Source organism: Hyla sarda, chromosome 5 (assembly GCF_029499605.1).
Source record: "Hyla sarda isolate aHylSar1 chromosome 5, aHylSar1.hap1, whole genome shotgun sequence".
NCBI classification, from domain to species: Eukaryota; Metazoa; Chordata; class Amphibia; order Anura; family Hylidae; genus Hyla; species Hyla sarda.
Window position 1 is genome coordinate 92069783 of NC_079193.1, and position 24593 is coordinate 92094375.

At 41.4% G+C, this 24593-nt stretch overlaps 1 protein-coding gene across 9 annotated transcripts in view; it reads right to left on the reverse strand.

The window, feature by feature from the left end:
• TBC1D5 (TBC1 domain family member 5) overlaps positions 1-24593 on the reverse strand; it is a 645101-nt gene that overhangs the window by 42786 nt on the left and 577722 nt on the right. For all 9 annotated transcript variants that reach the window (XM_056519933.1, XM_056519937.1, XM_056519936.1 and 6 more), the window contains one exon: positions 6085-6184. In XM_056519933.1, the coding sequence (XP_056375908.1) occupies positions 6085-6184 (100 nt within the window). The remainder of the gene's footprint in view (positions 1-6084; positions 6185-24593) is intronic.

Consider the following 24593-nt stretch of genomic DNA (forward strand, 5'->3'; position numbering starts at 1 on the left):
GACCAGAAGCATGAAGTAAAAACAGCAGGTTTATTTGGATTTCCCCCAATGCAACACGTTTCACCGCACCTGGGCGGCTTTATCAGGCAACCTGCCCTGCCTGATGAAGCCGCCCAGGTGCAGAAACGTGTTGCATTGTGGGAAATCCAAATAAACCTGCTGTTTTTACTTCATGCTTCTGGTCTTGGTCAGCACCGTCTTTAGCCATTCAACCCTTGGAAGTCCTCCCTTCTAACCACCATAAACATGGCCATAGTGGCCAGGTGAATAGGCATAAAATGTCTACAATTGAAGCATGGGTAAGCAGCTAAGTCTGTGGACACTTATCTTAGAGACAAAAGTATCACTGACCTACCAATGACAAATCTCTGGGGTCATCATAGACATAAAACTAATTCAATCAGCAGGGTGTGGCAACAAAATGATCATTTCTATGGCCAGCTTATTACAGACGTATAAGAGCAATCTTTCTTGGACCAAGCCACATTCTAAAATGACAATGGCATCTTTGATGCATACCCACCACTATGGGATAATCCTTTCTGTCCTGAACTTCTATACCTATCATGTGCCCCACAAATGAAAAAATCTTCTTTATACCAAATAACTATGACCTATTCTACCTAGAATTTAACCAAGCGATGCAATTGCAGTTCCCTGGAGCTACTCTTATTAATAATGACTTCAATGTCCCCAGATATTCATTAGAACTACCAGGTAAGGGTGTTATCTCTGAATTAAACAACAGTCTAGTATCTTTTAATGATCCTGCCCACTAGATATCAGTGGGAAGAAGATGTAGGTCCTCTCAAAAACGAGAATAGGTCCATTGCATTGGACATACCTTGACTGGTGTCTACTAAACATGCAGCACATATCACATATGATATATATATACTTCTCTAATCATATGATCCCACTTCCTGTTTAAAAAATCTTTACTAGAGTATCTTGAAAGCCAAAGTGTGGGGGGACGGGGGACTTCTAGAACCTTTTTGCACCTTAAAGGGGTTATCCAGGAAAAAACTTTATTTTTTATATATCAACTGGCTCCAGAGAGTTAAAGAGATTTGTAAATGACTTCTATTAAAAAATCTTAATCCTTTCAGTACTTACGAGCTTCTGAAGTTAAGGTTGTTATTTCTGTCTAAGTGCTCTCTGATGACACGTGTCTAGGGAACCGCCCAGTTTAGAAGCAAATCCCCATAGCAAACCTCTTCTAAACTGGGCGGTTCCCAAGACACGTGTCATCAGAGAGAACTTAGACAGAAAAGAACAACCTTAACTTCAGAAGCTCATAAGTACTGAAAGGATTAAGATTTTTTAATAGAAGTAATTTACACATGTGTTTAGCTTTCTGGAGCCAGTTGATATATAAAAAAAAGTTTTTTTCCTGGACAACCCCTTTAACCTGTTAAGGACCCAGGGCGTACCTGTACGCCCCGAGTCCGCTCCCGATCTATAACGCGGGGCCATGGCGTGGCCCCGAGTCATAGCGGGTCGGGCCCGACCTCTAACAATGGCCGGGACCCGTGGCTAATAGAGCGCGTATTGATCGCGGTGCTGCGCACTATTAACCCTTTAGACGTGGCGTTCAACTTGAAACTAAAATGAAAGTGAAACCATGCCGGTTAGCTCAGGGAGCTGTTCGGGATAGCCGCGGCGAAATTGCGGCATCCCGAACAGCTTACAGGACAGCTGGAGGATCCCTACCTGCCTCCTCGCTGTCCGATCGCCGAATGACTGCTCAGAGCCTGAGATCCAGGCATGAGCAGTCAAGCGGCAGAATCATTGATCACTGGTTTCTTATGAGAAACCAGTGATCTATGTAAAAGATCAGTGTGTGCAGTGTTATAGCCCCCTATGGGAGCTATAACACTCTAAAAAAAAAGTGGAAAAAAAAAGTGAATAAAGATCATTTAACCCCTCCCCGAATAAAAGTTTGAATCACCCCCCTTTTCCCATAAAAAAAAAGTGAAAATAAAAATATACATATGTGGTATTTCCGCGTGCAGAAATGTCCGAATTATAAAAATATATTGTTAATTAAACCGCACGGTCAATGGCGTACGCGCAAAAAAAAATTCCAAAGTCCAAAATAGTGCATTTTTGGTCACTTTTTATTTCATGAAAAAATGAATAAAAAGCGATCAATAAGTCCTATCAATGCAAAAATGGTACCGCTACAAACTTCAGATTACGGCGCAAAAAATGAGCCCTCATACCGCTCCATACGCAGAAAAATTAATAGGGGTCAGAAGATGACAATTTTAAACGTATAAATTTTCCTGCATGTAGTTATGATTTTTTCCAGAAGTACGACAAAATCAAGCCTACATAAGTAGGGTATCATTTTAACCGTATGGACCTACAGAATAAAGAGAAGGTGTCATTTTTACCGAAAAATTTACTGTGTAGAAACGGAAGCCCCCAAAAGTTACAAAAATGGCGTTTTTTTCAATTTTGTCTGACATTGTTTTTTTTTCCGTTTCGCCGTAGATTTTTTGGTAAAATGACTGACGTCATTACAAAGTAGAATTGGTGGCGCAAAAAATAAGCCATAATATGAATTTTTAGGTGCAAAATTGAAAGAGTTATGATTTTTTTAAAGGTAAGGAGGAAAAAACGAAAATGCAAAAACGGAAAAACCCTGGGTCCTTAAGGGGTTAAAGGGTCATGCCCTAGAGTCAGAGTGTTTTGGGAGCAAATCAATACATTTTTCAATGATAACATAGGTATTACAGTCCTAGATTACCCCAAAAATGGATTATTACTATTAAACCCCAATAACTTTGTCACATGTCTCTGTTTGTTATTGATCTCCTTTTATACACCAGATATTGGGTAGGTTCTAAAATAGCCAATCTACAAGATTGGATCAGTTCACTCCGCTCCCCCTCCCATAGACTTGCATTGAGGGGGCATGGCCGTGACGTCACAAGCCTCCGCCCCGCAAGTCATCCGGCACAAAGCAAACTTGGCTCCATGCACCGGATGTCTGGGGTGCCAGCGGCAGGACCCACGTGATCAGACATCGTATCCCCTATCCTTTGGATAGGGGATAAGATGTCTAGGGACGGAGTACCCCTTAAAATTGTGTCAATGCCGCAGCCAGGAATTCTCTGAGTAGACAATTTTGTGAGTTTCCAGATGGTACCAAAAAACGGAGATCAGCAGGGACCCAATGAGTGTTAGCGGGGTATTGGAGAGTTGAGTTATGCTTATTTCATTTAATAAAAAAGTGCCTGCCAGACAATGCCTTTAAATGGCCACAGTTGCCTTAAATAACCAAATACTCTAAACACTAAAGAAAGAAAATTTTCCCGGTTGTAAGCAATGCTTGATTTGCTAATAAAGAAAAAAAATAATCTAAGTAATGATATGAAGAGTCTTTCTCCTCTTCTTCACCACCGCATTATCCTGGCTGGTTTACTCCAATGAATAATCCCTCACAAATGTTCAGTCTGGCATATCTAATGTATCATATTAATCTGCAGCCAAGCTACACGGTGATGTACAACTCACTTCCATAGTGACAATTAGGCTTTTTTTCTTTTTACCACAACAGTAAGTAATGCAGACAGGCAGCAAATGACAGCATATGTGGCTCTTACTGTAAAACGCTACAAGGAATAATAAGAGCATATTAAATCTTATTCTCTTTATTTTATGCAGCTATCCTTCAGTAAAAATATTACCTGAAATGACAATGTCATTAGTTTACCAGAAAACATCCCCTACGGAGGTTGTACAATAGAGATTTGTCATGTCCAATAAATCAGAATACACTAAGTAGACAGGTAGCTCAGGTCTCCTTGCAGAGTTCCTTATGGCTTTTGGCTTCATATTTTCTCATATTGCTCCAGATCTTCCAGAGATTAGGTTTTAGAATTAAATGGCCATTTGTTAACGTTCATGTGAAAGGCTGTTTGAATAATTATATGTTTAATGCAAATATTAGTTTGGTTAAGTAAAACATCCATGAAGACCACGTGCAAAGTGTCTACCAGGTCTACAGAATGCATGTGTTTTGCATTGCGAAATGCCCTACATATTAAAACATTTTTGCAACAGAGTTTTTTTTTTTCAATGCAGCATACTACTTTATATTTTTTTCTAGTATTTTTTTTACCTTAGGTTTCTCTATAAGGCTTAAAATATTGAAAAAAGAAAAACACTTTAGCTGTCACAAAGTAAAATACACCATTAAAGAAGCAGTGCAGCATAGGCTATTTTTACAGAAATAATGTACAGGTTCTTTTGTGTTCCTGTTTTAGCGGATGTGGTATGCATGGGGTTTGAACAATCTTTATTCGTATTTCCCCACTGATATTTTTTTTATAGAAACATGATAGATTCCATGATACCTCTGGCTTTACAGAAAGAGGGAGTGAAGTCTCACCACTACACTTCCTCCTAAGTCCTAAGTGCAGTAGCTGATAGATTAAAGGGGTATTCCAGGAATATTTTTTTTGACTGTGCTACAGGTGCTGTAAAGTTAGTGTAGTTCATAATACGGTATATTATCTATACCTGTGTTTGATGGCTGGTCTCACAATTCTTATGTGATCTTTGCCCCAATGTTTATTTTTTAGCAACATACAAAATGAGTGTTGTCTCAGGTTTTCCCAGGTTGCAGGGCAGCCCGTGACATTACATCACTAGTCAGGTGTTGAAAGGGAGCCTGTCTGCTTCACTGGGTGTAGCAACCGCTGGGTGGGGGAGATCATTCTTCACAAGGCTGCAGGGAATTGTCTGTGCTTCGATGGGTGGGTTGCTGATGTGTGGGAGGGAGAAAAGTGACCTTAAACTTACAAACAAGAGTTCCTGGGACTTGTAGTTGGAGGAAGGGAACTCCAACAGGAAATAGCCATTTCACAAAAGGAAATCAGTTATGGTGAACTCGCAGCACAGCCATTTAGCTCTAAGACAAGCATGGATCCTTCCCAAGCATGTCCATTACTGTCTGGCAGATAAGTACTAAACTCACCTTATGGTGGATAACCCCTTTAACCCCTTAAAGGCCAAGCCCATTTTGACCTTAAAGGGGTACTCCGATCTGTACATAATCAGTGAATGGGGCTCACAACTATATATTCTGGTCAACAAAGAGAACTGGAAGTCAACACTGGATCAGTCTGTTGTGCAAGTGGTCGTCCGGATTCCCAATCCAGCACAATCTGTAGTTATAGTAACCCATATGTAAACATCTTTCCATTATATCAATAGAGTGCTTCAAATGACGATCTATACAATATAAAACATCCACAGTTCGTATGGCACTTCCTCACACCACACCGCTCCACTAACTTTACAAATATATAACAACTTACGATCCATTTTGGAGCTGACAGATTTTGTGAATATTGTAACCAATGAGATATAGGATGCGTTCACACTACGTAATCCCTGCGGAATTCCGCGGGTGGAATTCCGCTAGCATAATTAAGCTTGGTGAACTTTAACATCAGTGTGAATGGGTCTTCCGCGAGACCCGTTCACATTGAGCAATTTCAGCGGCTGACAATTCCGCTGCTGAAATTGTTCCGCTCAAAGAAGAACATTTTCATTCTTTGAGTGGAATTCCGCGAGCACTGCATAGCCGACAATAATGACGCTGCAGTGCCGCGCGGTCCTACCGCCATCTGCCACGCTGAATCTCCGCTCGCTGAATTCCACGAGCGGATATTCAGCAAGATATCCGCAGTGTGAATGCACCCATAGGTGGAGGTGTGTTTATAATTAATCAAAACAGTTTACACATGTTGTTATGCTTGATAAAGGCTAACATGTAGCCGAAACTGTGAATGTTTTTTTTTTGGGAACCAATAAATTCTAAAAGCTCTTTTTGCACAAGACACAGAGTCTCCTACGTAGAGCTGTGGCCTCTTCCTTTTTTTTCTATATATCCTGGTCACATAAAGATAGCAGCAGCATTTAAAAAATTGGACAGACATACAGATAAAACTGTCCACATTGCATTCCCAAAATGGGAACATTCGTTTTGCATTTTACAATCTTTATTATTGTAACGTGAACATAATGGATAATAATTGGTAATTATAATGGAGGTTTACTACTTACCAAGGTGAGTGTTCATTATTTTTGCACAGTACTTGCACATTGCATCAAAATCATTCAGTTGACCCTGAAGGAATGAAATTTGTGCTTCAAGATCTTCTTCCTAAGGAAGTAAAACATACTATTATTCCTTACAGAAACAGCATATTACAAAAGCATATCATATTGGAAAAAGCAGTAATTAAAATTAACATACATTTTTAACCCCAAATGCAGTAGTCAAAATTTAAGAAAAAGGATGCCCAGCCACTATTGAACTACAGTAAACCCTACCCAACTATACAGTGAAAATTGTCTACTAGATAGGTGGTCAGCCCCAAAAAAATGTCACCAACATGATTAGTCACCTGCTCTCCTGAAGATGTTCTTAAACATTTAACATTCTTAAATTCTGCAACCAATCACTGAGATTATGGCCCTCATTTACTATTCTAAACCCGACCTCTTTTGTCGGGTTTTTTTGTTGCATCTTTGTCTGCGCCATGTCGCAGACATCATGCGCCAGTCTGCGACAGGATGCGACATTTTTTCCCGACAGACCCGATGTGGATTCTCCCAAACCCGAAAAAGGGGCGTAACCCGACATTTCTGAGCTTTCCCACGTATTTATAAAGGTTTCCAACCCGAATTTGTTGAATTGTTGTGGATTTTTTCCCGACAGCTCAGAGGAGTTGGAAACCAAAACCAACAAAACCCACATGCGACAAACAGGATGCGACATAATAATAAATACCAGGGGAAAAAAGCAGTCGGGTAAGAAAGCAACATAGACTTACAACCCGATTTTCTTAGTAAATGAGGGCCTATATGTGTGTTCTGGACATCTTGTGAGGTTTACATCCCCTTAACCTCAGACCTTAAATGGCCAATGTCATTAGTTTTTGTAAAATGTTTTGATCGGCCAGGGTCTGAGTGTTCAGACCTTCGCCAATCAGGAAAACGAGCTGGGAGATTTTTGCGCTCAACTTATTCTTCTCCCGGCTCCATTTCAAGTGATCGAGACAAACTCGTCCTGTAAGGCTATGATGTCAATACCGTTATACAGGCAAATGGGGAGACGGGGAGAGGAGTGTGCGGCAGCAAGGTCTCCCAGTTCGTTCTCCTGCTGGGCAGAAGTCTGAACACTCAGACTCCTGCAGATCAAAACGTCTGACATTTCACTAGGACATATCAACATTTTTTCCTAATGACATGTACAATTTAAGATTCACAACCCCATCTTAAATAAAGTAACCACCCAGTTGGTAACTGGAGAAAATGTGCAGGGTATAAAAACTTAATAAAACACCATTGTAATTAGGGAAGCAGAGGCTACAAAAATGGCCACTGTCTTAAATGGGCATTGTCATATTTAAAAATGTTTTATATATTGTACATTTTGACAAAACATTAACCTTTTTAATATACTTCATAACATTTTTTATCTCCTCATACCATACAGATTATAAGGATAGATTTATCAAACCTGTGTAGAGGAAAAGTGGTACAGTTGTCCATAGAAACCAATCGGATCGATTTTTCAATTTTTCAGAGGCCTTTTTAAAAATGAAAGAAGCAATTTGGTTGCTATGGGCAACTGCACCGCTCTTCCGCTATACAAAAGTTTTGATAAATCTCACCCATAATCCTTTCCGGCTGCAGCATCATCCTTGTCCCAGCTGAAGCACAGACAGGGACAAAGTCCAGTAAATGAGGGTGGGACCAATACCCAGCACAGCACAGCAGACCCAGGAAGGAAGATGAGTCATAAAGAGGGAGGTCAAGAGACAGTCCCACCCCCTCCACAGCACAGGATGAAAAACCAAGTGAGCACTTAAAAGGGGAAATATAGTTGCTCAACACATACAATGATATGTACATGATCAGGATTAGGTACTGAGTAACACATAACACTTCAGAAATTTGCTTCACAGTTGACACCTGAAGAGAAGAAAACTAGGTCATTGCCATAGGAGAGTGTTGTGAGTATGCTCTAGGTCATGAGCAGTAGGGCACTGTGCGGGGAAGAGAAAAGGCAAGAGGAGGTGAACTGTCTCCATCACCTATTAACAAATTCATGTGCTCTCTGCCTCCAGTTTGTAATAGAGGTGTTTCCTTTAATTGTAACCCTGCCCTGTGATGACTGCCCACTCATTTATGCTTGAGACCACTATGCAAAAATAACAATTGTTTCCAAATACAATGTTATTAATAATTAAGTATTTTCCTCTATATATGGATGCAATAAAAAAAATATTGAGCTTTCCCACAATATATGTCCCTTTGTTCAAGTTTATAGATTACATGCTTCCAAACTACAGGCCAGCATGTCCATGCCAGACAGGAAAATAACACTCCCACTTGGCCACTCAAGAATACAAAGACGACTCTGGTGTCACGGTTCCTTGCTCGCCCGCTCTACCTCTTACAAAAGACTTGACACTAGTTCACAATGCATTCATCTGACAAAGCTTGAAGTAAGATGTTGTTTCCAATGCATGCTGCATTTCTACTGCTAGTCATACTGTGCTATAAGAGAATAATTATTATGCTCAGAGCCAATACAGTTTTACTCTAATGGAAAATGTTCAAGATAAAGGCTCGATTAATGCTTTCATATTCTACGCTAGGAGTCTGGCTTTTGCCATTCTAATGTTCAGAGCCATTTTCCCAAAGTCATTACGTTAACTAAAAGGCTTTCAGCAGGTTTAGTAACGAAAACAGCACTAATATGGGAGACACCGACTGCTGTCAGGGACACACATTAATCATCAGGGAGGGAATTCATGTAATTGGGTCTTGCGGTGTCTGTGAAGGTCACCTAATACACACATGTATCTGCATTATTGTGAGGCTCAAAGATATTCCTAAATTTGTTATTAAATATAATAAAATATCTAGTGACATATCCTTTTGGATTTTTGTCACACAATGTGATAAGTGAAAATAACCAGCAAAACATTACTGGAATTTAAAAATTAATAAAAAAAAACAAGCATGTAAGTCTGTTCCACATTGGATGTATTTGCCCCATGTTATGGGGATTGTGCTGCAGATTTTAGGCTGATTTCATCCTATTTGGTTTCTCCGCAACATAATTGAGTGCTGGAGATAGCCTAGCACTGTACTCTGCTATCTTCACCACTATTCATGCAATGATGATTGAGTATGTGCACAACTGATCCTTTGAAATGGGACCTTCGGTAGTCCTGTTCTCAAGGGTATGGCGATTCCCTTTTGTTGGAAACCCCCCACTCCAATGATCAGACACTTATCTGCTATCATGGGGATATGGGTAAGTGTTCATAAAGATCTGCAGAATAAATAAATAGTTATTTTTAGGGATGCACTGAAAGGGAAATTTTAGTCCGAAACCGAAAATTTAGGCTGTGCTTGGCCAAAAAACGAAACTGAAAATGCATTGCCCCGCCCCCTTTTTAATATTGTTTTTGTTACATTTTATTATGTTTATTTTTTTGGGATGTGATGTGACCAAAATCAGCAATTTTTGCATTTTTTTATTTCTTTGCATTTACGCCGTTCACCGTGCATGGTCTAAAACATAATAATTTAATAGCTGGGGGAATTATGCACTCGGTGATACCAAATATGTTTATTTTTATTATTTTTTCATATCTTTTATATGAAAAATGAGAAAAAGGGAGTGGTTTGACCCCTTGGGGCCTGAGCCCATTTTGACCAGAGCATTTTTTTTGCAATTCTGACCACTGTCACTTTAAGCATTAATAACTCTGGGATGCTTTTACTTATGAATTTGATTCCGAGGTTGTTTTTTCGTGACATATTCTACTTTATGTTAGCGGTAAATTTTCGTCGATACTTGCATAATTTCTTGGTGAAAAATTCTAAAATTTCATGAAAAATTTAGAATTATAGCATTTTTATAACTTTTAAGCTCTCTGCTTGTAAGGAAAATAGACATACCAAATAAATTACTGTATACAGTAACCCCCCGACCTGCGATGGCCCCGACATATAATCAAATTGACATACGATGGCCATCGCATTAACTGCTATCCGACAGCGCAAAATGCTTAAGCATCTGTCGGATAGCAGTTTAAGCATCCCGGGCAGGTTCGCCTACCTATTCCCGCTGCCCCGGTCCACTTCACGATCCTCCGGCGTCTTCTGCATCTTCTCCAGGGTCCGGGCCTCACTTTCTGGTGTCGTTATTACGTCACTACGCACGCCGCGCCGGCGCCGCAACGTAATAACGTCACCAGAAAGCGTGGCCCGGACCCTGCAGAAGATGCGGAAGAAGCCGGAGGATCGCGAAGAAGACACCGGAGCAGCAGGACAGCATCGGGAGCCCCTTGGACAGCATCGGGAGCAGTGAGGACCTGGTCCGGAGTGGCGGGGACAGGTGAGTGCAGCTTCCTATACTTTACATTGCACGGATCCCTCAACATACGATGGATTCGACAAACGATGGGTCATTTGGAACGAATTACCATCGTATGTTGAGGGACCACTGTATACTCGAGTATAAGCCGAGTATTTCAGCACCATTTTTTGTGCCGAAAACATCCCCCACGGCTTATACTCGAGTGATGGGGGGGGGGGGGGAAATAAAAATCGCAGGCATACCGGTGGGGGTGGCGACGGGATGGGCCGGGCCATCCATCATCACCCATCTATGCTGCAGGGACCGTCCGACTTCCAGTAGGGAGGGTGAGCCGGTCCGGCCCGTCCATCTTGACCAGGCGGCGTCAATGCAGCATCACTAGTCCGGGGCCAGCCTGAAGTGGAGAAGAGGGCCTCCTGGTCAAGATGGACAGCCCGGACCGGCTCACCCTCCCCACTAGAAGTCGGACGGTCCCTGCAGCGACGTTGGAGGGCTGCTAGGGAAGGACCGACAGAGCTGCAACTGGGAATGTGAGTAGAGAACAAGAGAGGGGTGTCTGGATGATGACAGGGGGGTGTGAGGGGGATCTGGATAATGATATGGGGGGCAAGGGGGATTTGTATGATGGAGGGATGAGGGGGGTCTGGATGATGACAGGAGGGATGTTGGGGTCTGGATGAGGACAGTGGGAGTCAGGATGATGACAGAGGAGGGCGGGATGGATTTACCACCCTAGGCTTATACTCGAGTCAATAGGTTTTCCTGGGTTTTTGGGGTGAAATGAGGGGCCTGGGCTTATTGATTCACATATACAATATGTCTACTTTGCATCATAAAGTTGACATGTTTTTACTTTTTGAAGACATCAGAAGGCTTCAAAGTTTAGCAGCAATTTTCCAATTTTTCAAGTAAATTTCAAAATCTGAATTTTTCCGGGACCAGTTCAGGTTTGAAGTGAATTTGAGGCTCTTTATGTTAGAAATACACCATAAGGGACCCCCATTATGAAAACTGCACCCCTTAACATATTCAAAATGACATTCAAATAGTTTGTTAACCCTTTAGGTGTTTAACAGGAATAGCAGCAAAGTGGAGGTGAAAATTCAAAATCTTCATTTTTTTTTACACTAACATGTTCTTGTAGACCCATATTTTTTACTTTTTACAAGGGGTAAAAGGAAATAAGCGACCCAAAATTTGTAACCCAATTTCTTTCAAGTAAGGAAATACCTCATATGTGGATGTAAAGTGCTCTGTGGGAGCACTAGAGGGCTCAGAAGAGAAGGAGCGACAATGGGATTTTGGAGAGCGAATTTTGCTGAAATGGTTTTTGCGGGGCATGTCTCATTTAGGAAGCCCCCCCCCCCATGGTGCCAGAACAGCGAAAAACACCCCACATGGCACACTATTTGGGAAACTACACCCCTCAAGGAACGTAACAAGGGGTGCAGTGAGCATTACACCCCACAGGTGTCTGACAGATCTTTATAACAGTGGACTGTGCAAATGAAAAATTACATTTTCATTTTCACGGACCACTTTTCCAAAACCTGTCGGTCACCTGTGGGGTGTAAATGCTCACTGCACCCCTTGTTACGTTCCGTGAGGGGTGTAGTTTCCAAAATGGGGTCAACCCAGCATGTTAGTGTAAATTTTTTTATTTTTTTTAAACTAACATGCTGGTGTAGACCCCAACTTTACCTTTTCATAAGGGGTAAAACGAGAAAAAGCCACCAAAAATTTGTAGCGCAATTTCTCCCAAGTACGGAAATACCCCATGTGTGCAATACAACAGGGCTCCAATGTGAGAGAGCACCATGTGCATTTGAGGCCTAAATTTGGGATTTTCATAGGGGTGGACCCGGACCCAAAAATACCGTACGTCAGTTTTCCACAAACTGGGTGCCTCCAGCTGTTGCAAAACTCCCAACATGCCTGGACAGTCAATGGCTGTCTGGCAATACTGGGAGTTGTTATTTTGCAACAGCTGGAGGCTTCGCTCCGTTTTGGAAAAACTGACGTACAAGAAGTTTTTAATTTCTATTGGGGGTGGGGGTGATTTATCAAAATCTGTCCAGAGGAAAAGTTGCTGAGTTGCCCATAGCAACCAATTAGATTGGTTCTTTCATTTTCCAGATGCGTTTTAAAAAATTAAAGAAGCGATTGGTTGCTATGGGAAGCTCAGCAACTTTTCCTCTAGACAGGTTTTGATAAATCTCCCCCGTAGTGTAATATGTAGGGTTTTACTCTTCATTTAGGGTTAGTGTAGTGGAGTGTTTTTAGGGTACATTCACACGGGTGAGTTACTTGCTGTAAACCCACGCCCATGTGAATGTACGCTGTTCATTCACATGGGGGGGGGGGGGAGGGCGCAATACTACAACTCCCAGCATGCCCTGACATCTGGAGCACTACAGTTTGGACACCACTGTATAGTGGTCTCCATACAGTGCCCTTCCAGATGTTGCAAAACTACAACTCCCAGCATGCTGAGACTGTCCAAGCATGCTGGGAGTTGTAGTTCTGCAACATCTGACGAGCCAGATGTTACAGAACTACAACTCCCAGCACGCCTGGACTGTCTGGGAATGCTGAGAGTTGTAGTTTTGCAACATCTGGAAGGACAGAGTTTGGAGACCACTGCACTACAACTCCCAGCATGTCCAGACAGCCAAAGGTCTCCAAACTGTGGCCCTCCAGATGTTGCCAAAGGCTGTCTGGGCATGCTGGGAATTGTAGTTTTGATACTCCTAGAAGCAGCAGTGAAAATCACTTTATGGCAATCTTCACTGCTGCATCTGACACCGCCGCCATTGCATCCACTTGCCTGCCGCCGGTCCCTGGTCCACGCGTGGTAACTGCCGCCAGTCTCCGCCGCATTCACGGCCCCCGCACCATCGCAGCCATCTTCCCCCACTCTGCCCCGACATCCAGGGGCGGGCAGAGTTTGGGAAATTAACTTTCAACCCCCCCCCACCCCTGCCCTGTGAATCGCTGGTCAGTCCTGATCGGCCAATCGCAGGGGATAGCAGCGGGTGGCACCCTCACTCCTATCCTTCAGGATGGTCGGAGTTGTCTCTGACAGCTCTAATCATCCTTATTTTCTGGGCTATCAGTTCATAAGAGACCCGATCAGCCCAGAATTGCAGCAAATCGACGATCTAAATCGATCGGCGATGTGTGGCGATCACCGACATGGGGGGGGGTCTCAGGACCCCCCCAGAAATTTGCACGGGATGCCTGCTGAATGATTTCAGCAGGCATCCCGATCCGGTTGCCGCCTGCTGCGCGGCAGGGACCAAAATTCCCACGTCCTTAAGTACCAGGGAGCAAGGGCGTTCACCCTTCACCCCCAAGAGGTAAACTTTTAATATGTAAAGGGTTAATGGGTGTTTTTTTTATACTTTTTTTTTTTTTTTTTTTTTTTTATTAGTCCCCTTAGGGGAATTTTAGGAGGAATCATTAGATTTCTCATACAGATCAATGGAATTCCATAGAACTCCATTGATCTGTGTGATCTGTGCTCATTTGATTGAGCCTGGTCCAGCCAGGCTCAATCAAATGAAGAGCCATGGACACCAGTGTTGCAGAGGTAAGCCCTCCGGCTACATCCATAGTGGAGATCTAAAGGGTTAATAGCCACCCAAAGCGATCACCGCATGTCAGCTTTTAGCAGCAGTCCCCAGCTACATATATTGTTAACGGCACAATGCCGTGTATACATGGCATTGGCTGTTAACAGGTTAACCAGTTAAATGACAGACATAGGACCAATCTCAATGAAACACACATAGCCCCCCTGATATGTTTCACTCCATAGAGCTTCTTCAGAGGTCTGGGGCTAATAGCCAGTGATCATAAATTATTACCTATTCTGTGGACAGTTAAAAATGTTGGGAAACTGAATACATTATGGGGGAGATTTATCAAAACCTGTGCAGAGAAAAAGTTGCTGAGTTGCCCATAGCAACCAATCCGATCACTTCTTTCATTTTTAACAAGGCCTCTGCAAAATGAAAGAAGTGATCTGATTGGTTGCTATGGGCATTTCCTCTGGACGGGTTTTGATAAATCTCCCCCTATGTGCTGCTGTGGCTCTCCTGTATCTTTTTAATTGTTGCTGGAAAGCACTACACACTTTATACAACATTATATGGGACTGCTTCTATTATTGAGTCCTTTCTGGAGGTTGCCAGCTTACATGCATATATTGGATTAATTCCAGTAAGAGACACATAGGATGGTGGTGCTTTGATTGCTCAAATTGGATTTGGTGAGGGATTGTCTTTAAAAGTTGCTCAGGCTTTAAAGAGTATCATCTACACTCTAACTAATCCCCCTCCCCATCTGTCCCTGACTTTAACTAACTCTCTCCCTGTGCTTTATTTCATTCACAAACCCCTATAAATACCTTTATTTTGTAGTCATCAGTAGCTCAGTTCCCTGCCTGGGCGTGGCCTGGCAAACACAACGTCATCTGATGCCTGCCAGGGCCGGCTTCCGCCCTTCTTCCTGTATGCTGCGATCCCTCTCGGGAGCATGCATACAGGTTGAGCACACCACAGGGAGGACAGCTTCTGTATCTCCTCCTGTAAGTTTGGCATTGCACGTGCCATACATAGTGGAGGAACGTCGGAGGACAGAGATGCCATGCCCTGCAGGAATTGTTCATAAACATGGTGGGGTCACTTAGTGTAATAGGTTATAAATATTTAGCCTGGCTGTGCTGGCTGGGTATCTCCTGGCAGTGCTCCTCTCCGCTCCCACTGCACGTGATCTATATTACAGGAGGAGAAAGGGGGAGATGCAGGGGGTGGGGTTATGTAAATTAGGTGCCCATTTAATGCAAGATCCGATTTAATTCTCTGGACTGTTTGTACTCTTACAAATTGACACTACCTTGGCAGGACCTAAATCAATGTTTATTCTGATCTTCCCTGTTTGTAAATAGAATGTAATCATTTCAAGAATTACAATGGTATGTCAGACAAATCCATAGTGGTTGCCTGTTTCTTTCACTTCTACAAAATGTGATTCAAGCAGCAGCTCTACGACAATTTATTCTATCCAGACTCTTGCTTGCTGTCGCTATGTGGCTGGAAGTAACTGAGGCCCCGTTTATTAAAGGTGTTGCAGAAGTGATCAGATAGAATTGAGAAAGGGTGGAAACATTAGCGCTTTATGGACAGTCAGGGGTCAGCCTTATGTCTAAGCACTTTATTCATTCTGATGTCCCCTGCTCTAGCAGCCTGCTTTAGACAATGTGGGAAAATTAACTGCTTAGGTATAGACAAACATAAAAGATCATGTATGACAGATCATATCAAAGATGGAAGATAACTGAGAAGAGTGGCTAACTACATAACCATCGAGAACAGCACATTATTGTACACATCAATAAACATTAACAGGTAAAGGAATTGCCCATGTTTGTTTAAAAGAGAAAGAGAGAGAAAAAAAAAAAAAAAAAGAAATCCCAAAATACAGTAAAACATCAAATAGTTACTAACCTACCCCTTCCATCCCACTCTGATCCCCTGTTCAGACTCTGGTCACCACTCCAATCAGCGGCCTCAGCATTCACGCTCTTTAATCCTGGCATCATGGCTCCCATCACTTAGTGGTGATATCGGTAGTACAGGCCGCAGAATGGCTGCAGCCATAATGTGACATTCGCTCCTAATGTAACAGTAAAGTGCTGAACAATGGGATCAGCTTGGGATCAGAGGGGGAGGTAAGTAACAGTTTGTTGTTTTTCTGCAGTGGGGGCCTTTTATTTATTTATAATTTTTTTTACAAACATGTATAACCACTTTAACACACTTCCTCCAGCATATAATAATTCTGCAGCTGTTGCATATATTTCAACATCACGGGGTCCAATTTATCACTTATCTACAGTATCCCTTTATGGCCTATATATACTAGTTAACTATAATTACGATTTGTTGTTTCTGAAAAAAAAAATATGTATTTACAGAACTTGTAGCTTACCAACATGTGGCTGTTTTTGGATGCATATGTTTAGAAATAGCACCGGTGACAAGAGCATACAGAATAAATAGACTATTGTTTATTACAAGGTTGGGAATGCTATTTATTAGGCCTCACTGGCACCACAAATAAGGGTCATTAAAAAAAAGGCCTCCGATTAGATTAGAATCATTGGCCTTTGGAAAAAAAAATCTGCTAAAAATAAAACACCAAGGGTGGGAAACATTATTATTTTAACTGGCACTGGTAAAAAAAACGTGTGGGAAATACTGTAGAGCTACAAGATTTGCATTTAATATCTGTGCACATAAATGTCCAAACTGATTGTCACGTTAAGCTTGCCAAAGGAGAAATATAGCACTGAAGCATTATACATCTACAGCAGTTGCAGGGTACAAAAAGTATAGATTATGCAACATATTCTAGATTTTTGGAATGTTCAAAATAGTGTTTATTTAGCTGAACATCTACAAATAATGTTATACTGAGAACCTTGTAACTAAAGTAACTGTTGTATAGAATTTACCATAATAAGAAAATCTCGTATAGAGTGTATGGTATAAAAAAAAAATCTTGGCAATGAGATAAACGTTCACATACCCATAACATATGGTAATTATTTTGTAAGTTTTCTCAATGAGATAAATGCACTCATACACACTATTGGCATCTCAGATTTGCTTATTGGCACTTACAGCTTTCTAGCCTTTTTAGGGGCACTTTACAGCAGTAACCACGTGTTATATAAAAATTAAAGGGTCTCGTTAGACGCGGAGCTGTTTGCGTTATAGGGTTGGGCTCCCTGCTCCCTACCACAGTTGTGGGACATTTTTACTGGAATGTCCTTGACCCTTTTGACAGTCTTCTCCCTCGGCACCACATGGGGCCTGGTTTACATGAGAGTCTCAAGCATTTTTTCCTTCCAAAGCAGCAACTTCACAGACAACTCACGCCCTTCAAGCACCTATGCGTTCTTTCGACAACTTCCTCGCATACCATTTTGCTGGTTTACAAAGTGCTGTAAGGGTCAGTGGAAATTCCAGTTGGGCCTGCCTACATCGATAAATGTTAACTAGATCTCCACAGAGAGTTTACCACTTAGGAAGATGTTTTAAGGGACTCCTAAAGCTTTTATTTCCTCTAGGGCTCAGAAGTGTAACTTCAAAAGTAATGTCTAGGTGGTATTGTCAGTATTGGTGGTGATATCTAGTCGGGTTAGTGAGATATGGCGCTGTCACCAGGCATTGGGCATGTATTTACACAGTGGGATTGCCCACTCATCTCTGCCTATGGACATCCATATATGATCTCTATAATCAGGTTTGTTCTGACATTAGCTCTATTGTCTCTCCTACTGGAATCAGTCAGCACTGGAAACTTTAAACAACACCCTCCAGAGTAGAGTTTGTTGAAACCTTAAACTCTATACTTTCCTTACTCTTTTTTTTTTTCTTGACTCTGTTGACCCTGTCTGTCTCTTCTTTCTCTTTTATGTTTTTAGGTTATTTTAAGCTTTCGTAAAATGCTTCATATATGAAACTATTGCTCTGATGCTTTTGATACACTTGACAGGCCTCGTGTATGTTTGATGGCCCTTGTGCCAGTTGGGATTTGTGTCAGACAGGCTTTTTTTTCCAGATTTCTTGACATGTCATGCCATGCTGGCCTTGCATGGTCATTCTTGTGCCTTTCACTTTTGTGTGTTGATAAAGGGAAAATGTTAAATCCTATTTATACATTGCATCAGAGAATGATGTAGATGGAGGATATTAAAGGGATATTCTCACCTCAAACATTTATAACTGGGGGTGCTACCTATCCAGGGGACAGTGGCTCCCTGATTCCTGTGTTTCCATTAATGTTATGGTTGTATTTATTGCTGCCTGATGGGAGAGTCAAGTAGATCTGCAGTCATTTTAAGGAGCCTACTACATGGCTCCATTATTCTGTAGACAGGACCACATGAATGGTTGTTCAAACAGCACTTTACTTCCATAAGTTGTTGGCTGCACATCTCCCTGTGTATTAGGGGACAACCAAGACTTTTCTTAACCTGCTGAATTGAACAAGCATTAAAACTTTGGTAGAATGAAAAATGTGCACTTTCACATCCATTCCACAACAATACGCCAGGAGATTTAAATGGTACTTAAAAATATGATATTGTATACCCATAGACTTCCATATATAAAAGATGCCAAAAGTATGTACATTTGGAACAGTTTTTTGTCCCGTTTACTGGTTATGATTTTTTTTGTGGGATAGAAAAGTTCTGCATGTACTTTTTTTCTGTAGTAGAAAAAGCTCTTATGTTGTGGTATACGTTCCCCCCCCCCCCCCCCCCCCCCCATAGAATTATATTAGTGAAGTATTGTGTGGTATACTTGTGGTATATGTGGTCCTCTAGAGTAGACACTGGCTCACTGGATATGACTACTTAACTATGAATATATTCTACATAAATGCCATTACAGCTGTTATTGCTATTGTGAAAGCTGCAATAAATTCATTCCATGCATTGTTACTAAAACACTTGCGTGATGACACTGATTTTTGATGAATGGCAAGGCTGAAACTTGAGGAATTCTAAGTACAAAACAGCTGCTTCCACTATGTCAAGGTACAGAGATCCTTGACACAACCACAGATGTACCAAACAAGGATTGACATTTTCAAGCAAAATAACAAGAGATAATAAAGAGATGTAATGCTGGCCACCCTCGATCCCTAGTCTGCAGCTGTCAATGACAACTGTAGGATACTGTAGCTGGGCCTGGGACCGATTTAAACAATCTTTTATTATTGTCCTGATCTTATAGAAAATCACAATAGTTATTATCTTGTCGATAGATTTTGGCGCACACTTTAGACAGATGAATTAGGTCATCAGTGTAAACAGAAATAGTATTTGATCCAAGGTACCTAACTGTCAAGGCCTTGGACACCTCTGCACTTCATTTTTATTGTTTGTTTGTTTAATAAATACATAATAAAGAAACTTTCTTATCAGCCATTAAAACTTTCCTACCATTTTGTTTCTGACAAAAATCTGATGCAACACTGTTCTTGACAGTTCTTTCTCTACTCTTCATTCTCTCAGTGTAACAAGTACCATGTTTCCCCGAAAATAAGAAAATGTCTTATATTAATTTTTCCTCAAGAAGACATACTATGTATTAATACTAAGTATGGTACAATAATACAGAGACCAACAGACTGTTGTTGGTTGGTGCTGGGTGAGAGAGACCCACAGTGCTGAGTAAAACGGCAGCCACAGCTTTATTCTTCCCCCTGAGGAATAACAAAGCAGAACTTTCTGTTCCTCACTTCACTCAGGAGACTTTCTGTCTCCCTCTATTTCGCGGCTGGCAGCACGAACAGAAGGACTGGGACCTGACAGGTGTAGCCGACCTTGTTGATGGGGCTGGAAGCACCTCTCCGGTCACCTCTGAGCAGCTTACACGATCGGGCAATATTGGGTATGGCTTATATTACGCCAATGCTTAGAAATTCTGCTATGGCTTATTTTATGGGTATGTCTTATTTTCTGGGAAACAGGGTACCAGCAGGGAGGGGGAAAAGGTTGTGCACAGCAGATGAAAGTGCGAAGAGGCGGGCGAATGTCCAGGTTTGCAAGAATGGCAGGTCACACAACCTGTAAATAGGGAGGAGCATACACAAGGCATTTTGCTGTGGAGTGACTGAGAGGCTTTGAGTTTGAAGAGTACCTATCATTAAACCATATTTTCTAAAACTAACTCAGATTATATTCCCTAACTTCTCCTGACACCCCTCCTGCCCTTAAAATTTTTTCCCAAGCTTTAAAAAGCTCTGAATCATACCTTTCCCCTTGCTCACACTGTGTAAGCTCCCGGCAGGAGTAAGTGGGCGTTCCCCAGCAGGTGTGACATCTCTGAAGCCTGTGAGAGCTGTGCCTCGCCATAACCTGCACTTCCTGAGTTTGGTCTCCTGCCAGGAGGAAACCAAACTAACTGTTTGACTTGCGCAGGGAACAGAACAGAGCCATCTAGTAGATATTTTTTGCTTTTAAATTATTTTTTTGTTAACAAGTAAGTAACACAAAGTAACAGTACAAGCATCTAGGGGTGAAATAAGGTATGTGCTTCTATACATATAAGATGCTGAGGTATCTTAGTAAAAGATAAGTGGACGTTTTTTCAATCACATTAAAAACATATAATGGTTGAGAATTTTAACAGCCAGTAAATAGAAAAGTGTCTTATTATTACATAAAGAACAATATATTAAAAATTTTGTTTGGTGACAGATACTCTTTAAAGAGAAAGCAGACACATATGAAAGACCAGGAAGGGGAAGGAAATAACACATAAAGGAGATGAGATCCCTAATGGGCTGTAGAAGGATAAATCAGTCCAGACATGAAGCAGATCAGAGTAAATCAGAGCTTTTGAAGACAATGGCAAACTGAAAACACAGAGCTCACATCCAGCAAGTATTATTGAGAGGGACATATCCAAATGAGAATAGTATAAAACCAAAAGCAGGTTGTAAACTCTGTGGCAGTGAAAACAATTATGGAGATTGCAGACTGGCACTTAAAGAGTACCTGCAATATCCTAAAAAAAAAAAAATATAAATATATATATATATGTTACTCAGTACCTAATCCTGGTCATGTACATATAATTGTTATGTGTATAGCACCTATATTTTTCTCACAGATACCCTTTCTGTTGCTCACTTGGTTAGACATCCTGTGCCTTGGAGGGGAGTGTCCTTACTCTGCATGACTCTTCTTCCTCTCGGAGTCTCCTGTGCTGTGTCTCTTCATCCAATCACTACAGGCTGCTCTGTAACCCCCCTCTTATCTGTTTTCATGCTGCAGTCTGATAGAACAGGAGTGAATTCAGGAGTGGTAGTTCCACTCTCAGCTACTGGACTTTGTCCATGTCATTGCTTCAGCTTGGACAAAGATGATGCTGCAGCCAGACAGGATTCTGTTTTGGATGGTATGGGGACCCATAGTGGGTTTTCTATAAAAAGGAAATACATTATTCTTATAAGGAATATTAGTAAGGGTAATGTTTTGCCAAGATGTACAAGGTATAAAAAGTTTGTGGATCTTACAGTTCCCATTTAATGGAACTTTTATTTTTCTAACTTAAAGTAACCACTAACATACAGTATGTATACAGTATATATATATATATATATATATATATATATATATATATAGTTATAAATTTTTCCCTCAAGTCAAAGGTGACCATAGCCTTTGAATTAAAGTATTTATTTATTTCTGCTCATGCAAGGAAAACATATTCTAGAGTGCTAAACGGGGCCCCTATTGAGCAAAGGTATACCGCCACACCTTAACTCCAGGAAAGGAGGAACCATTGCTTGTTTGACTTAACATTCCAGCCTTTTAACAGAAAATTGAGAAAAGTAAAAGAACATCTATCTCAAAGATTTGGGCTGTTTAAGGTAAGAATTTCCTAAAATATTAAATTGCAGAGCCATACAGCTTTTTAGACTGGAAGCTAAATGAGAAGGGGCACCAGAATAATCACTATACCAATAGATTAATAGGTGAGAATTTGGATGTGCTGCTATATGTAAGTTCTTGCTTAGTCACCTAATCAAAGACAACTAAGCAAGGGCAGAAAGCTGAGAAGCGATCTGTAACCAATGGATGGTTTAGAGGAAAAGCTTTGATCTGATGTGATTAATATAGATTTTTGCTCCATATGGAAAATACTTAACACCTGCCAAAGTGACTCAAATTAATTCTAAACCTTGTCAATTTCAATTAAACTCAAATTGACAAGTAATCTTCTAAAACACAATAGATATTGGAAATTCATTTGCAGCTGTGGCCCAGTCTAAAAATAAAGACCAACCATGAAATGTCACTTTAGGCTGTCAGCCAAGAAGCACAGAATGTCTAACAAACCGAAATAAAATAGGCCATCGCTGGGCTTGTGACAGACAACACACAAGTTTATGCAGCACATATTATTTGTTGTCATTAAAAATCAGCTACAAAATCATGAAGGGGAAAAAGGGTTTTCTAATAAGATCCCTATGGTATTCATCGATCTGGTAGAAGCACTAGCATCCAAACAGTCAGCAGTTTTTTAATGGTCGAAATATCAAGCTGATATGCTGCATATGATGTGAACACACATAGGGGGGATTCATCAACATCCGTGTATTTTATTTTATTTATTTATATAGCGCCTACAGATTCCGCAGCGCTTACAATTATGGGGTACAAACAAAGACAAGTATCAGACATAATATTACACAATAACTATTCAAACAAGAGGTGTGGGGATATGTTGAGGATATGTTGGGGATATGTTGAGGCCAATTAGAGAATGTTATAGGCCTGTCTGAAGAGATGTATTTTTAGGCCACGTTTGAAACTATGGATGTTGTTGTTGAGTCTGAGGGATTGAGGGATAGAATTCCAGAGAATCGATGCAGCACGAGTGAAGTCTTGGAGACGGGAGTGAGAATTTCGGATTATAGAAGATGTTAGTGTGAGATCATTAGCAGATCGGAGAGAAAGTGTAGGATGGTAGACAGGGATGAGAGAGGAGATGTAGGGAGGTGCAGCATTGTGGAGAGCTTTGTGTGTGAGACTGAGGATTTTGTACTGTATTCTGGACTGAATTGGTAACCAGTGTAGTGACTGGCACAGGGAGGAGGCGTCGGTGTAGCGGCTGGAGAGGAAGATGAGTCTGGCTGCGGCATTAAGGATGGACTGGAGAGGAGAGAGTTTGGAGAAAGGAAGGCCTATTAGTAAAGAGTTACAGTAGTCGAGGCGGGAGTGAATCAAAGCAATAATGAGAGTTTTAGCTGTTTCAGTAGTGAGAAATGGGCGGATTCTGGAAATGTTTTTGAGATGCAGGTGACAAGAATGTGAAAGGGACTGAATATGGGGAGTGAAAGACAGATCAGAGTCAAGTATAACTCAAAGACAGCGAGCCTGCTGCCCGGGAGTTATGGTAGTACCACCACATACCGAGATGGAAATGTCAGGGTTAGGTACAGTATCAGTTGATGGAGAAAAAACAAGAAGTTCTGTTTTAGAAAGATTTAGTTTCAGATATAAAGAGGACATGATGTCTGAGACGGCAGAGAGACAGTCACTAGTATTCTGTAGGAGTGCAGGGGTGATGTTGGAGGAAGAGGTATAGAGTTGGGTGTCATCAGCATAGAGGTGGTACTGGAAACCAAATCTACTGATTGTTTTTCCAATGGGGGATGTGTAGAGTGAAAAGAGTAGAGGACCAAGGACCGATCCCTGGGGAACCCCGACAGCAAGGGGAAGAGGAGAAGAAGTAGAGCTAGAAAACGAGACGCTAAAGGAGCGGCCAGAGGGATAGGAGGAAAACCAGGCGAGAGCAGAGTCCTTGAGACCGATGGAGCGGAGACTACTGAGGAGGAGTTGGTGATCCACAGTGTCAAAAGCCGCAGACAGGTCCAAGAGAATCAGTAAAGAGAAATTGCCATTTAATTTGGCCATCAGAAGATCGTTAGTGACTTTGGTTAGGGCCGTTTCTGTGGAGTGAAGGGAGCGGAAACCAGACTGTAAGGGGTCAAGGAGAGAGTTCTCGGAGAGATAGCGGATAAGGCGGGAGTAGACCAAGCATTCCAGGAGTTTGGAGATAAAGGGGAGATTTGAGACGGGTCGATAGTTGGCTGCACAGGACGGGTCCAGAAATGTTTTTTTCAATAGTGGGGTTATGATAGAGTGTTTCAAGGAGGTGTATGGTGGAGCTTTTTTTTTACCCCTTTCTGCTGCGTGTATTTGTCATTTAGCTGCGCAAAATTTACTAAATTTGCGCACGGGTCTCTGTGAATTATGTGCAGTAATAGAATCCAGCCCATCTCAGCTCTTGAAAAAAATATAAAGCAGACTTGTACGTGTGCTCGGAGCTGGTGTATATTTGCGCAAAAAAATTACACTTGCGTTCTTTTTGTGCGCAGAAAAAAAACACGCAGTTAGTAAATTCATGTCTACAGGAAAAATGGCTCTACGGTACACCTGAAAGGTGACATCTTTAGAAAAAGTTCCACCAAAAAAGACGCACAAAAAGAAAGCAGGAAATATCCTTGCGCAAGATTTTGCGCAAGAAAATACACCTAAAATTACTCTATATAGATTGATGAATACCCCCCC